This window comes from Alosa alosa, chromosome 4 (assembly GCF_017589495.1).
Source record: "Alosa alosa isolate M-15738 ecotype Scorff River chromosome 4, AALO_Geno_1.1, whole genome shotgun sequence".
Classification (NCBI taxonomy): domain Eukaryota; kingdom Metazoa; phylum Chordata; class Actinopteri; order Clupeiformes; family Clupeidae; genus Alosa; species Alosa alosa.
This window is the reverse complement of record NC_063192.1, coordinates 14,121,599-14,138,979: the sequence shown is the minus strand read 5'-3', so window position 1 is coordinate 14,138,979 and position 17,381 is coordinate 14,121,599. Positions and strand designations below refer to the sequence as shown.

Below are 17,381 nucleotides of genomic sequence, written 5' to 3'. Positions count from 1 at the left end.
AAAACAAAAAACATCAGGATATGTTATGGTGTCGATGGACCTTTGCTGATGGCATATTGAAATGATATAAAAGAAGACGTCTAGGAAAGGGTAATTATTCTGTCTGTCTTATCAAGATTGCATCAAAAAATCGATCATGTTGCGATGGATTCTTGGTGGTCGTGAAGCACAGGGTGTAGTGGAGAAAAACTCCGTGCTGTTCAGTGGGGAGGAACAACCCAAAAACTGTTTCACGGAGCTGCAGGTCTTGAAAGGACACTTTGATATTGTTAGATATGTGGTGCAAATTGATGATATCAGATTTGCATCTGCCGGAGATGATGGTCTGGTGTTGGTGTGGAATGTGGAGACAGGAGAGCGACTGCTAGAGCTGAGAGGACACACTCAGCAAATCACTGCACTGGTGACATACACTATCACCCAAGAGGAAGTAACACACACATTTCTTATCACAGCCTCGTCTGACCGATCAGTCAGTCTTTGGGATCCAGACACTGGAAATCGTGTTCAGACAGTATCTGACCTACAGTCTTCAATCAAGTGCCTCTTAGTGCTGGAGTGGCACAACATGTGGCTTTCTGGAGGAAATGACTTGTGTGTTTGGAATAGAGGTTTCCAGCTGCTTAGCCAGACTGAACAACACAGCGACACAGGAGTCACTGCCATGGTGGAGCTTCCCAGGAACTATGTAGCAGCTGCAGTGGACAGGGAGATAATCATTTATGAACTCAAGGTTTCATCCACGGGGTCAGATGTGTCCATCACAGCATTCCGACACTTGGCCAACCATCAGGACAGCATCAGAGCCCTCATCAATGTTAGTGATAAGTTATTTGCTAGTGGCTCTCATATTGGTGAACTCATCATATGGGATTCTATTGAATGGACCATTCATGCTGATGAAGAGATTGTTTTAGAGGAATTTCATTATGATGGGCCAGAGATCAGGCTGGGGTCTCAGAAACAGAGTGACATGTCCATCCAGCATCTTGTGTCTGATGGAGAGCTTGTTGTTGTAGCAGTGGGTAGCGGACTATATGTTTATGATATCCAAAAAAAGTGTGTAGTGGCATACAGAAAGGTGGCCCATGATTCTGACATCTTGCACACTAAGCTGCTGTCTCCAAGTAAGCTAATATCATGCTCTGAAGATGGAAATGTAAAGATATGGGAACTTCAAGACCTCCCACTCGCCGCAGAGCCTGCCTCAGCAGGCTTCTTTGGAATGTGGTCCTTCGGGCGGTCCAACAAGCAAGGTCCATCTCCGAAAAAGGCTCTGGAAGACCCAGGCCTCAAGACCCTGGAGTTCATGGGTGATTTAATTGGCCATTCTGGAGCTGTGCAGATGTTTCTGAACTTTGGCCAGAAAGGCTTGGTGACATGCTCCTCTGACCACCTGCTGATCATTTGGAGGGATGGGGAGATGCAGTCCCACTTGCGTAGTCTGGAGCTATTCCAGAAACTTGAAGATAATCAGGGTCTGTATTAAATAGAACCTCACAGACCACAACCAGCTCTCATAGTCTTTTATGGACATATTTCATATTATTTGATTTAATTTGTGTGTTGTATATGCACTGCCCTAAATATACAATAATAATGTAGGAAAATGTTATAATTGTGATTTGTGCCTGAAGTTCATTTGAATATTGTAAATCAGTCTGATCTTATGGTAAAATTTTATCGTCTGTATGCATTTTATTAACCGTTAAATCTAAAACTCACTTGTGTTTAGATGGATTGCCTTGTCTTCTCTATTGAATAAATGTTTAAATGAATGTATTAAATCTTATAAGAGCAAAAATATAAATGGTAGTAAAACAATGAGACGCTACAATAAATTCAGTATGATTATTCCCCTTTTTAATCTACATATTCAAACTCTCTTGTTATTGATTATTTCACTATAAGCCTACTTGTTTTTTATAAGCTATGACAACTGAGTGTTACACATAAGCCTACAAATTGACATCTATAAGAGGACTAGCACACACCATTGAATTGATGAGATTCAATGTAGTCGCAAGCAAGGACAATTACTCAAAGATTTAAAAAACAAAAATGCAGTGCCCACAAGTGAAGTCAGCCAATACCACATTTAATTTGGAATTATAGCCCCTATGTAAATAAAATCATTAAAAACAAAACATTAAAAGCTGTTATTCTGATGGAGGCCCACATATTGCCTACTCATCTCACCTTTAATATGTGTGGTCCATGGTTTTAAAGTGATGGAGTGGTAGCCATAGAGTGGTAGAGAAGTTTTTTGTTGTTTGGTTTGTTTCAGACAGGAAAACAACATTATGAACAAAAAAGGGTCTGAAAGGGTTTAATTATGAGAAATCCACCAGAATAAAGTCCTTGTTTGCCAGATAAGTGTTTTGGGCCCATTTTCTTTGAACTTATAATAAGCATGTCATACTGTAAGTTCTGGCACATGCCATCAGCTATTCCAAAATCTAAAGACGGAATTGTAGTCTCTTGTGCCTATACAAGCAACTTACTCTGGCTGTTTATCATGTATCTATGATTTGAAAAACAGTGGGATCATCATGATAAAAAACAATCCTGTGTACTAAAAAACCACTGGGACAAAATTAATGTCTTAAATGCTAACAAAATATGGTATGCTATTTCCAAACAACAAAACAAATTCGACATCTGTTTAATTTGTTATTCATAGCATTCTGACCAATACTGACATTAAAAACCTCCCACAGGAAGAGAATACTGTCAGATTTGAAATGATAATTTTCTAGCTGCTCAGTCAGATGAAATAGCATCTAAATATAATAATATGAATAATATGAATAATACCATACAGGGTTCAGGCTCAAAATAAACAATATTGTGTTTTACATCAATACATTCCCTAGCCTATAATTATGTCTCACTCATGGTCTGAAAACAATCTTGGTTCAGTGAACCATCCGGTCCCATTTCTCTTCTGTCGTCATTTGTTATGTCTAAATCCGACAGATTTACAGACATGGTAACATGACATGTCCCAGAGGTGCTTAGTGGTTCATATGGGATTTAATTCTTACACTGTATACTCATTCTATAAAGCTATACCCACCTCTTATCAAAGACACACCATCCTGATCTTGTGTTGAAGGCTTTTGTATATCTCCGGTCTTGGTAAGTGCACAAAACTGCAGAACTTTGTAGATATATTAATGATTTGACACAATTGCATTTATTCATCACTCAACAGTCAACATCAGTTACATTTGGACACCTTTTGTGTCATTTATTATGTACCAAAGCTTGTAGATTTTGTAATATAGACATGGTTTCAGGTGTTCAAAAAGGTGTACTTCATATAATGTTCATTTTTAACCTTTTAATAGCTAGTTTGTGGCAGACATGAGAAAGGCCATCACCCCCTTGCTTGTGTATGGCATTCTGCTCTGTGCCTACTTGCCATGGAGTTACTGCCACCCAGTGGACATCTTGAGTCCCTGCAGCAGGAGATTTCGTCCCGCTTTGTGCTCTGGTGGGGGATGTAAACTGAATGGAGTGGCAGGAGATCCTTTCTCCGGACCATCTGAAGATGAACTGGATTTTACTGGTGAGATTCCATCGCTGCCAACTAACAAAAGCCCAAGCGAGGAGGATCCAGATCTCCAGAATTTATTTGTAGAGGAACAGAAAGGGGGGAATGCAGATTCGCGGCTGAGGAGGATTGCATCAGCTGGAAAACCAACCTCACTGGATCTGACGTTTCATCTCCTGAGAGAGCTGATGGAAACATCAAGATCAGAGAAAATGTCACAGAAGGCGCAAATGAACAAAAAACTACTCCACACTCTCGGTAAATAAATCTTGAACAGATAAAAAGCTGATGGTTATTTAAAAAATTAAATATTTATAGATTGCCGTAAATTTATTTATAGCTCCATGCTCTGTAATTCCAATTCAGCTAGAAGAAATGTTGGACACTGATTTGTATTATGCTGTGAAAATGCTGTCTTCTTATTCTCAAATCATGTTGACTTGAAATAATCAAATTAACTTGATAGTAATAAAGTTTTCAATCCAATGGGTAGGTATCCTTACTGACTAAGACAAGACATTGATATAGCATTTCAGTAACACCTGTGGTTTTTGAGAGAAAACAACACACTGTATTTTTAAATGTTCAGAAACATTTATTTTACAACAGCAAATCAGATAAATGTTTTTTTTCTCTTCCAGACATACAATAACCATGCTACAACATAAAGGTCTGTTATTATACCTCATATTTCAGTGTATGTACATGAGACCTTAACCATTAGACCATGGGTAGCATAGCTTCGCCACATCCAAATTACATACAATTTGAAGCTAGGACAGTTCATCAGACAAAATAAGATAATAAAATAAAAAACGCATCAACTTACCATATCACTATTATTACACTAAGCACTGTCTTCGTTTTGAAGACTCTTTTTTTCTAAAGAATCTTTTTCCTGATCTTTTTCTTCAGTACAATAGACTTCTTTTTTACACATTGCATTCAACTCAAAACAAGTTGCATTTTTCCAACATATCGATAAAGAAGCTGTAGTAGCTGTCAGATGTTTTGAGGGGGAAAGTGTGTGAATTGCAACGTTAGGGACCACAGGGGCCAAAACGACCACTGAGAGCAAGTAATTAAGAGCAGAAGAAGAGAGAAGGCAAGGAGGCAGAGGAGGAATGCTCACAAACTCATTGTAAACAGTTCAAACTCACATTATTGGCATTTCACAAACAACAAAAAAAGAGGAGTACGTATGGCTGAATATGGCTGGTTTTTGTGGTCAATCACAACAATGTCCAACAATAAATAAACAAACAGGAAATTAGAAAATGACCAAAATCTGATTGTGGTGGCTATCATCTTATAAAATAACTAAATTATAGCTTTTGAGATATTACAACATAAACATGATGTGACAACTAAATGGCTGAGAATGAAATGACTTGCGTATAACTGCGGCTCAGTGTTTACATTTATGAGATCAACATTTTATTGATATTTAAATTACATATTGAAACATCTGTTATTGGTCACTGGAGGAACTGCCAGTGGTTGACACTCACTGTGATCACTTATGATCTGATTATGAGGAAGCTGTTACTCTGTACTCCATAGCATAATGGGGACCTACCCTACGGTACGTAGGAATTCCACTTCACGAACATGAAAACAACACCAACAATTATACACCTTATAAAATGTCATGATTATACAACATGATGATGAAACAAAAAATGGAACACAAAATTTGAAAAAAATAAATAGTACTTATTGTGGCCTGATGACACAAAATATGTCATGGTGTAAAAAGATATCAGACAGGGGTCCTTGGCTGCAGACATTTAAAATCAGCTCATTTCCATAGAGACAAAAAATAATTCAAATGAACGGCTGTGAACACAAGAGGAAGTGATAAGAATGTTCCGTTACGTCAAATCAGTGCCCAATCTGAACACATTACACTCTTAATCTACTGTATGTTGGGAGAGGACTCTTCCCATCAGACTGCACAACTGGCCATTTTGAGTTTTAGTCTTAAGATGTCTCTTTAGATCATGAGGTTGTGAATATCCTCACCTTACTGTAAAGTAAATCTTATAATAATCAGTTCATATATTTCCACCAAATCTAAGTACAACGGTTACTTAAACATCACCACAATTAAAGAATGAGTACACCAACAGTGCAAAAACCACAGGTGAATGTCATTTTGACACATGTAACCCAACCCACTGCATTCATTTGATAACAAACCCCTTTCCTGTTCTTGATAAGATAAAATATTCCCATGAAACAGATGCACAGATTACAAGACCTGTCCTTAACCAATGAAGCTCTAATGTTCTCAATCCTGAGAAGAAATGACTCCAATAATTATATCCGTATACAGTATATTAAACTTTGAAGGTATCTCTTCAGACACTGGTGGTAATTGATTTCAAATGTATGATACAGCACTATATGGTAAACAGCCTTTGTCACACACAGAGGATGCCACACAGAGGATGCCTTATTGTTGTAATCTTCCATCCAGTGGTTGTCAAGGCTTCAATCAACCAGAGGGGTGTGGCACTCGCAACAACAAACAATCACAAGCACTACAAACAGGAACTCACTTACAAATATGAATGGAAAAAACAAAATCCAAACAATTACGAAGTAAAAATGAGCAAAATATACATATACTATACAGACACATCCCTCATGTGTGTATATTGTATATCTTTACATGTTTTTTTGTATTATTTTCTGATGCATAATCCTCAACACTCAGGGGAGAGGTGTGGAGGAGGGAAGGAATGACACAAACACACATGGTTTTCCTCCGGATTCAGAGACAACGAGAGATAATATGACCGTAAGAAGGAGCCATCATGTAAGACCAGTCAGACAACTAAATGCCAAAAACAACCACGACATAAAGTCATGCCCACCTAACCTGCCAAACAGCATCACTGCAATGTGGGTCTCCTGTTCCCTCGCACCCCTGTGTCACAACACGACAACATGATCTGTTGGTTGGCTAGTGCTTTGTAAAGATCCGTCTTTCAGACTGTCACACACTGCATCTTCTGCAAGAAGGTGTTGTCTTACAGTAGCCATCCTAAGGTCTCTCTGGTGTTCTAAGTATTGTAGTGTAAAAATATGAGTGCAAGAACAAAAGTTAAGGGCTGTTTGAAACAGGGCTGAGTCAACCCAGTTGATTTTGCAGGCAAGTTTACAATAAGAAGTGTATAAGACTGGATAAAACATGAGAACTCATGTGAATGACAAGCAGTGTTTTGGCATAAATTGGCATAGAAGTTTGTGTGTGTGTGTGTGTGTGTGTGTGTGTGTGTGTGTGTGTGTGTGTGTGTGTGTGTGTGTGTGTGTGTGTGTGTGTGTGTGTGTGTGTCCTGTTTTTTGTGTGTTTTGTGGTTTGTCTCCCAGGAAGGTGTTGTTGAAAGCTTGGGGCATGTGAGGGAAGAGACGGCATGCAGCTTTGGGCATAAACAAACAAACAAACTAACAAACAAATAAACAAACCAACAGACAGAAGGACCAGTTTCCTCTTCAGATCCAATACCTCCCTGAGCCCAAACACCTCACACTACGCCCAGTAGAGCCTGCCGCATAGCCTACTGTACTTGCAGAACGACACAACATAAGCATATGCGGTGAATGAAAAACACACGCCTTCATAAACTACGACTAGAGAAAACATACATGAGAAAGACCCTACCTAATGAGCAAACAGCACATGCTACAGGACACCAGGACTGGGAAGGGATTGTGGGATGGCAAAATCAGGATCAAAAGGCCAAAATGAAGTGGCAGCAAACGATAGGAGAGGAAATATCATTTCTTCCCTTTTTTTGCTACACAGATGGGGGTAATGTGCCACTCAAGGACAAATGGAAGTGGTAATGGGTTGGCAGGACAGGGACAGGGCAGGGCTGGGGAGGAATGGAGTGGGGTGGGGTGGAGTGGGGTGGGGTGGGGCGGGATGTCTTTAAAAAGTTCAGGTTGCGTGCCACCGTCAGTGGCACGTTCAATGTTGTTCGGACGAATCGTTCCTCGAGCTCATCATCACTCAAGTGGAGCAGGGAGGAGGGGGGACCATGTGTGGTAGGCTGGAGGTGGAGGGTGCATTAGTTAAATCCGGTGTCGGTCCGGTAGGTGGCGTGGTGACCGTCGGACGTCAGCTGGGTGGTCTCTGTGGCTGAGGGCTGCATCACGATGGGCTCACCGCCGCCAGCCTCTGTTGGGGAAGAACGCACACCCACTGGGGTTAACTGAATCAGCACACCCCAAACCCGGCGCGTAGCCAATCGTGCGCTTCATTGCAAGCTCAGTCTTATCTCTTACCTCGCTCATCTGATTGCAGCTGAGCCTCCAGGTCTTCGGGAGAGACGTAGAACTCAGGGTCCTGGCCCTCAGGGGGTCTGGGTTTACACTTCCCGCAACAGCAGTTACAGCAGCAGCACAGGCAGCAGCAGAAATAGCAGCCTGTGGCCACTCCGCAGAGCACAAACAAGGCCTGCAGAGGGCGTCAAAGAGACAGCGCAAAGAAGCACAGAAGAGAAAAAGGATTGGAGGTAATACGGCAGAAGGCCTCAAATAAATACATGAAGATCATATCACATAGCATCATATCATATCAATGCCATAGAGGAAAAAAACAGAAATGTGAAATCCCATCAGGCCATGCAATACTGTTCTGCTCTAAAATGTCCCATTCTTCTTGCCATCCTTCTATGGCCTTACCTTGGCCCACCAGCTGGACAGGACGAAGTAGGTGTTGACGTTCTCCTCCCCAAACTGCTCGGCCACGTAGAGCCCCAGAGAGCCGTACTTATCATAGATGTTGCGCTTGGTGGCGTCGGTCAGGATAGCATGGGCGCTGTTAATCTCCTTAAATTTATCTGATGCCTCAGGGTTGTCTGGGTTCTTGTCGGGATGGTACTTCAGCGCCAGCTTCCTGTGAGAGGAAGGACCATCAAGTGATCAAGTGACATGACAGTTTTCTTTGTTCTCCGGGAAATGCTGTCATTCTTCAAAAGCCCTGACAAATTCAGCCTAATCTGCATATTAACATGCTATAGCACTCATGCTATTGCACAACTCTTCTCTTAATGTTTGAGCATTCAGTGGTAATTCCTGTGCAATCAATTCCTGTGTTTCCTGAGAAACCTACACAAATGAAGTTTGATCAAATGTCTCTTAATTTCATTTATATAGCAAGACAGTTGATAGAAGATGCTCTGTGTGGTCTTGAAAGCATTAACAAGTGGTTAGTGGCTTCTTATAATCACTTCCAATAGTGTTCCACTTGGCAAACCTGCTTGGCAATGTTTTGCATCCTGTTTTTTTTTTATCACCCTAATGATGTCTAGTGTTGTTTATAATAATACAATAAATCAAACTGCCAGAGTTGTTAGTGTAAGTGGGGTAGTGAAACTTGCAGAGAGCTTTATTAGCATATCGTCGTCACCAGTCAATCTCACCTTCAAGATCCTAATCTCCCAACTGATCTAAAGACAAAAGTCACAGCCTCTTCTATACCACTCTTTTAAGTATTACCATATCATTATGGAATCTTCAGAATTATCGTCCTCCCAAGCGCAACTCAGGACAACATGTACTATATCTCTCCACATCTAAACCAGTGTGTTTGATACTAGTGGCAAAAGAGTGCATCCAGTCTTGTATGTGGCAGCCAGGCAGCCAAGTCGCTTCTTCCATCTTCCAAATACCTAACGACTGATGTTGTGAGACTAGAGGCCTAATCACCATGGCAACGCTCATCATACCACCCCTTGGTACCCAGACTAACATTGGGAATAGGGGTTGATGGTGAGAAACATACCATTACAGACATAAAAGACCAAATTTAAAATTTAAAATTAGGTTAAGAATTTTTCTTGATGGTCATCTTGAATTCATGTCCACATGAGAGTCGGAGAATGCTGATTTTTATAGTGATATATGAAATTTTTTCATAAAAGCAAACCTGAAACATGCTAAAGTTGCACAGTGTCGAGCCCTGGTTAGTTCCAGAGATGGAACCATTGCAATTTTTACAAGAAAAAAATCTTTACTAGACATCTTTAGGGTATTAAACTATTTCACAAAAGAGTGCACCTTAATGGTTAAGGTGACCGCACTCCATGAGGAATACAAACTGACCTGTAAGATTTCTTGATGTCGTCGGGTGTAGCCAACTTGTCGACGCCCAAGATGTGGTAAAGTGTTTCTCCAGAGGTGGAGAGGGAGCGCTGTCGCTGCTGCTCAGCCATGATGAGAACCTACCTCCTCAACAATCTGTTGGATTGCAACAGATTACAGAGAGAGAGAGAGAGAGAGAGAGAGAGAGAGAGACAGTGAGGACCAAACTATACAAGCTATCGCTGCAACCAAAACTGTAATGTGACACAAAAAGAAAGATTATTTTTAGGGACAGCAAAAACATGCCTGCAAAACATGAAAGCCCCGAAAACAATGCAAGCTACCACTTGAGCTCAGAATGTACAGTACACAAGATACATACACAAACCAAAGCACCTAAACTGAATCCAGCAGTGCTTGACAAAGCATAGTAGGCTACATACTTAATACTAACAGGGGAACACTAGTAGAGGAGAAGTAGAAGTATGTATTTGGTAAAGACCTAGATACAGAATCAGCTTCTCAAGAAAAAAAATGCACATTTAACTAAGACAAAACATACTGACTAACCTTCATACAACAACAATGTTATATGGTACACTACAACCTAGTGATTGACCAGTATAAGTTTTTTGTGGCTGATGGTGCCGGTGGCCAATATAATGCTGAAATTCTTTTTTGTATTGTAAAATTGAGCTGCATAAACATTATCTTTTGACCAGTGGTTCTCAGTCCTTTTTGAATGAACACTCCATGGGCATCAGTCCCCCCCAAGCCCAAACACACACACACACACTGTCACCGCAAGACAGGCACAAACAAAAGGAGCTATGAATGTTGGATCTGTACATCATAGTGTTGTCTAATTTGATTGGCTTGAATAGATCATTTATAAATCAATCACCTCTTAATTTTGCACACTATTGAAATGGCCAATGAACCAGCCTGGTAGACTTCAATCAAACAGAAAATAAAAGAGCTTTATTGGCATTACGGAAACTCACATTGCATTGCCAAAGCATTTCTAATTATATAGAATGTTGGTGTGTGTGTGTGCGTGTGTGTGTGTTTCACTGATTAAATGAACCCCTCTCTTCAGCAAGCATCTGCATATCTTGCTTCTACTCAGTATTGCACTCATACTGTCCTGGCAAAATGACAGAACACAATTTTGTGTAGAAATTTTCAATAACAACTGATAGATTTTGGGTCTGGTTGTGCCAAGCTAGATGTACAAAATTGTGTGGATAATCAATTGGAACACAATGGAAAATGGTTTTATAAAGATGTGCTTCTCATGTTAATGTTTTGCTGTTGCTTAATGTTTTATTATTGTCATTATTTTATTTGATTATGCCCATTATAAAGCAGTTTGTGTGGAATACTAAAGAAGTGCTTGTCACGTAAATTGGGACAGTTTTTGACAGAAAAACACTTTACGTGACACTTTTAGAATCTTTGGACGTCAAACACATCAAGAACTCCTACCTCAATCTGATGCATGGTCATATAAAATGGGACAGTCAGTTGCAGTCAAAAGGGACATCAAACAATTATTTGAAGCTTAATTGAAGAACAAGTGTGTTTCTTGTTTATTTATTTTTACATGGTCAAATTAATTTATCAGTTCAGTTATTAAGTCAGGCATTAACCTTATGTAATGCAAAAATGGTCCTGCTAGACTAACTCGACTAGCTTGCATTTTGGTGAAGCTGAAAATGTATCAAGAAATTCTGGTCAAAATAAGCATGGTAGATATCAGGCCCAGAAAGGTCATGTGCTAGCTTATGTTTTACATGTTTGACAATGACATAGCCCAAGTGTTCTGAATAAGGGTCAGTACATGCAAGCACTCTTCTCTAAAGTAAAGTTACATCCAGGACATCCAGTTACACATACAACACTAATGTTTGCCATCAGAATGGTCACAATAGGGCCACTATCATTAATCCACAACAGCTACTATAGGATTGCAGCGGTACTGTACACTGAAATGGTGATCTTTTTTGAGACAGTTATCACACTGTCTGTCACACTGCATGTCTGTGATTTTTTTTGCTTTATGAGCCTCACAAGCACTTTGATCTGCCAATACTGATTATGAAAAAAAGGCATTAATCGACCTGACTGGCCTGATCAATTGGTCAATCACGATAGGCACAAATGCTTGAGCAACATGAACCTATGAACCTACAATAATATTGCTCACATCATGTTTTGCACCTCGACTAAGACAAATGATTAGTTCTCAGTGACAATGACTGCCTTCTTGGAATGCATTTGAAGACAGATGGACAGACACACACACACACACCAAACTCACTCATTATCTGAGGCCTACAGCTCATCCAATGTCCCTGTTGTGTCTAAGTAACAGCCAAAGACAAATTAACAGATTATGCTCATGCCGTATGTCTGGACTGCAATGGGGGCAGGTCACCCCCAAAACGCCACATACCCACCCCATCCCCTGCTGACGGCTGTTTATGTGTATGTGCCAGCGAGGCTGTCACTGCCCCTCCACCCAAACAAAAGGCCAGGGATTAATACAGGCTAATCCAGCACCAGCTAGAGTGTTCTCAGCTCCCAATTGCCTTCTATGGGGAGAAGCAGGGTTCCAAGGGGGGGGGGGTCCCACTGCTGTTGTTGACATATTGAGATGTGATGTGATCTTTCATTTTTGGCAGTTTCTTGCCAAAGACCATAACTCAAAACTTACCCAAATATACAGTCCATGAAGATTTGAAAAGTCTGACCAGAAAATGTGTGGCTATACAGCACTCTAATAAATACATCTAAATAGACTAAACATTTATTATTGTGCATTTTAAAAGAGATTTATGGCAGCTAATAAATCTTATAAATTCAAATATTGCCAATCTTGCCATGGTATTATACTAACAGCAACAGCATATTAACATTCTAATCTTTACATACATACAAATGTATTAATATCACATCCACATTGCTTTCATCACAATGCCTGCCTCGTGACCTAAAAGGACACAACATGACATCCCAAAGACGCTGATTTGCATAAAAAATGAGTGCAAATGATTGCTGGTCCATTTGGCAGGCTTAGCATGGGGGCTTCCATCTATGACACAACATTAAGCACTTCCATAGAATTAGAATCAAAAGAAGATTCTAATTCACTTTTATGGGTGGAATCATACCCTAATTCAGTATACATGGCATAGGCAATGTATGCTCCATTCTCCTCACTCCATTGCCTCCTGTAGACTACCCCTGCTGATCCTTCTCCCCCTCATTGTCCCTCTGTATTTCTCTATTCAGTATAACTGATGAGCTATTATACCTTTGTGCTTTGATGATAACTTGTTTGCTATAACATGTAAAACAATTTCAAGTCTGACTGTTATGCTGAATTTGTAGGTCTAATTCTTCACTCATCTGTGTATGTTTAGGCTATGCCCTGTTGTGGTGGGATGACATGACGGATGGTTGAAAGAGAGCACAGTGCCCAGACATAGCAAGAACCATAGCACACACCCATACACCCTGGATGTTTCCTTTCATTGATGAAGTGCTCTGCATTTCCAAGATGTTGTGCAGTGATGCTGTGCTTTAGTTTCCATGGAAACGGTCTATAGCCTATTCCTTGGCACTAAAGTTCACTTACTTCATGTCAAAACATTTTTAAAGCGTGGCTTTCTAGCCCTATGCTGGTTTCCCTCCTGAAATAAATTAACCAGATCAACATAAATATAAATAAACTTCTAGACATATGATTCATAGCCATACAAAGAGAAATCTATGTACTGTTCAACTGTTCAAACTAGTATTGTCATATGTGGTCCACACATATGGGCACTTTCTCTAAACGACAGTTTTGCTACTGTGATTCTATATTTGCACATCTGGATTCAAGAAAGCACTGATTCAGCCAGTGATAACAGGTTAGTTCGAACAACCTGTTTTGTATAAAGTACCAACTGTATAAATACCATGCACTTCTGTTTTTAGTTCATATTAAAAAATACATATCTTGTACATCTAGCTTGGCACAACCAGACCCAAAATCTCTCAGTTGTTATTCAAAATTTCTACCAGTATCCACTGAGCTGGCCGCTAAATATAGGTGTGAACTGAGCGTGCTTAAAGTCACTGCATGTAACTAAACCGTCTCACCCAGCAACCTACATCTTTCTCGCCCAAGTCTGGAGGCTGACCATGGGCGGGATTTCCCCTGCTCCACACAGTAACAGGATAGCAAGCCCATTATAGATCCATGCCATAACACAAGCTCCCTTCTATCTTTCTCTGCATAGATATTTCTGTTCTGAGAAGATCTAAAAATGTGGGTTACCACTTACCAGCTATGAATATGCATGACACATATCCCTGGGTTGCTTAATATTTTAGGTAGGCCAAAGAACTGTTGTTTGGGGTGAAAGTATGTCCATGTAATTTCCACCTCTTGAGAATGACTTTTAATAAGTGAAATGATCTTGAAGTTACCGTGGCACTTTATGGAAATTGAAAAGAAACAAATTACCCTAAATACTCATCTGAAGGTGGACAGAAGTGCGTAGATTTCTCTTAACTCTCCAAAATAGAGATACCTCTGCACCAAAAATAACAGTGACTGGGTTCTAACAACAAATGAAAAAATGATGACCTGCATGAATTCAGAATTTGACAAATACCTGGAATTGTAAATGGCAGACAATAGAGCTCAATTTGTTACATTCATCACTAAAGACGGGAAGTGAATGGACACTAAAGCAAACCCCTGACTTGAAGATCTAAAATACAACCACCGTTTCAGCTAATCAGCAAATGGGACACAGATCAATAGGGTAATTTAAAAGTTACGTAAAGAGGCACATGTCAGTCAGTTGAAGTGGTAATATGTCACCAAGATATACCAAATAATACACTACTAAACAAAACTACAGATCAATCATACCACAAAACTGTACAACATAGCATACCTGGAAAGGTCATTGACTGATATTAGATGGATTTTTTATTAAGAAACAGTTCTTTCAGAAACAAAAAGGGGAGTCTGCTTTGGACTATCAAACTTATATTCTATCTCATCAAGATGCTGTTCATGCATGGAAATATAATAGATTAAAGACACTGTAGGCTAAACAAATGTGAATAAGAAATGTAAAATATGACAGATGAGGGTGAAGTTTAAAATTAACATGAATTGACAAAACTGACATCTGAACAAAGGCCATACAAAAATGGTTTAATGCCTGGCAATGAACTGAGGGTGACATCATAATCACCCTACATTTCACACACCACAGGTCCTTCCCATGGTTCATCTGTGACTCACCTCCCCTGGTAGGTCTGTGCAGTCAAAGAAATGTAACCCCATGAGACAACCTACGTCCACTGAGTGTAGGCAAGTGGCTCTCAACCAATGTACTGAGCCACATGGGTGTGCCGTGAGGCAAAGTAAGGTGTAGGCCTACCATGGATTTTTTAAAGACCCCAATGTGTTTTTGTACAGACTCATGAAATAGGCTAGAGAGGTATTTTAAATGCTTCAATGCTTCTTAATGAAAAACATTTCAGGTAGTCAGAGATTTACACCTTTTTTTAATCTGGTCTTTAGCTACCATTCTCAGTGTGATTCCATGAAGTGAAGTTGAGACCCATCTCGCAACTCTAGGGCAAGATCACCATAGTTTACCTTATAAGCCTGGTTGTTAGGATATGTTGAAACTGTTAGATTTTTTTTCTTACCTTTTCACCTGCCTGTTGTAATATATCAGGTCGCCACGAATCTGAGGACTCTCACAACTTTAGCAGCACCATTTTCCCCTTGTCGAGCAACAGTATAAAATTACCTTTCCCAATCTGTGAATAATGTTATGACTTGCCTTTCTTTTGTGCTCAGCTCATGAACACTCTGTATGTAGACACAGAAAAATATGGGCATATGAGAATGAACTCTCCTGGTAATAGCCTATAATAATGTGTGTGACATTCATCAAAATTAGTAACCGTTGGTGTGCCTTGGCGTTTTGGTTTAACCCCAAACAGGTTGAGAACCTCTGGAGCTACATCTGGGTGGTTCACATTTGCATTCATTTTTGTAACACAACCTACATTTCGTTGCACAGCCTGTTGAGTTGAGGTAGGCTATTGTGTTTTTGTGTAGATGCCATTTAGTAAGTGTCATTTAGGGTCTGAGTTTTTATTGCGAAATATAAATTCAGTTAAGAGATAGTTAGCACGTTAGGCTAGGCTACTGCATGTAAAACAAGCAATTTAAGCTACAAGTTACAGTTACAATTATTGTTATACGATTTGCTATTTTTAAAATGGTCGCCACGTCTCATTTTAGACAGCCGGTAATATTTTGTAGGTCTATGGATTATTTCAGGGTCAGTTGACATAGATATGTCAAGCTCGTAGTCATTTAAACAGACAATGACATAATAACCGTTTAATCGGGAACTGTCCATTCAGCACCATAGTCGTGTCTTGACATAGGGCGCTGAGTCCTATCCTCGTAGACTTCCTGCTCATAAACTGTGACTACGGCCCCCATCGCTTCATTCGTCTTACACTAGACTATATAACATGCTTAGTAGATCTGAAACCAGCACGACAATAATATGGTGTTGAGTAGGCCAGTGTTAAGACATAGGCCTATCTAGAAACGCAGAATGTCATACCCTCTGACGTCAGTATTTAAAGTGCAATGAAGCTACGATGGAAATACTAGGAATTGGGCGAGTCGTAGGCCTACCCTACACAGAAATGTCGAAACGATTCAAAATACAGCCAGGTCATTGCTTTTCTGACTGCGCTTTGGTTCGTACGAGTATGGTTGAATCCATTAAACAGCAATATTGTACAGTCTCCACGCAGCCTTAGGATAACGCATCTGGCTGGTACACATTGGCCTGCATCCACACCACAGCATCCAACATGACAGCGATGGTCACAAATGCGCGCACCGCATTAAAGGATTGTCAAAAAAGGCGTAAGGTGTAAGGAAATATACTGACTCGTATAGTAACACATTTGAGTAAGGAACCCAATCGTTTTTAGTACCAAATCATTTCGTTATAGGTAAAACATCGATACAAACGAATTGCCAGGTAAATCACGGCCATCAGATGCGTCTCAAGATATAAAAAACCTCTGATTGCGTTGAGATTTCACCAGGTTGAACCGATGCCGACTGATAGTAATAGTCTATTGCAGAGATAAATGTGCCCAACGGTATCCCCGTTTCATGATTGTAGTTTGTCTTACAGCCTAGAGCATCATTTGAAGGGGTTGTATTTAGAAGCTCATATTTAGCCAGCTACCGCATCACCGAGAAGTGCACTAGCAAACCATAAGCATCCATATTGGTTAGCCTGCTAAGGTTAGCTTGATACAGAAGACAGGTCTGGGTAAGTCAGCATTAAATTAAGGGGCAGAAAACAGTGAAGAAAATGTCTCGTAGACCTTCATAACATGTTTCTTACCGTTTTGTCGGGCGTGATAGATTTGACTTGCGGTGATATTTCAGTGCCGTTTGGCTTAATAGCCTATGAGAAACTAGTCTGCATCCCAGTATACGCACACACGTCCAAGGCAAGCAGCTGCAGCAGTAGAATACTAACCCCTCCTTCCATACACCCACGTATAGCGTGCGCGTTCACAGCACTGGGGGTCTCCTCTGTGCGCGTTACCTGTGGTGGTGATCTCCTCCCTCCCTATCAACGAGGAATCCCGCAGTCAT

General features: G+C 40.3%; 2 protein-coding genes across 2 annotated transcripts; one reads left to right on the top strand and one right to left on the bottom strand.

The window, feature by feature from the left end:
- The first annotated feature begins 1 nt into the window (after nucleotide 1).
- wdr41 (WD repeat domain 41) lies at nucleotides 2-1,871 on the top strand. The gene has a single exon (XM_048240317.1). The coding sequence runs from the start codon at nucleotides 137-139 to the stop codon at nucleotides 1,487-1,489; it is 1,353 nt and encodes a 450-aa protein (XP_048096274.1). The 5' UTR covers nucleotides 2-136; the 3' UTR covers nucleotides 1,490-1,871.
- Nucleotides 1,872-4,133: 2,262 nt separating this feature from the next.
- dnajc5aa (DnaJ (Hsp40) homolog, subfamily C, member 5aa) lies at nucleotides 4,134-17,262 on the bottom strand. Its single transcript, XM_048241788.1, has 5 exons — nucleotides 17,125-17,262; nucleotides 9,677-9,811; nucleotides 8,255-8,468; nucleotides 7,856-8,027; nucleotides 4,134-7,748 (listed from the first exon to the last, which is right to left on the bottom strand). Exons 2-5 carry the CDS (start codon nucleotides 9,784-9,786, stop codon nucleotides 7,639-7,641), a joined length of 606 nt encoding a protein of 201 aa, XP_048097745.1. The 5' UTR covers nucleotides 9,787-9,811; nucleotides 17,125-17,262; the 3' UTR covers nucleotides 4,134-7,638.
- Between the last annotated feature and the right edge of the window lie 119 nt (nucleotides 17,263-17,381).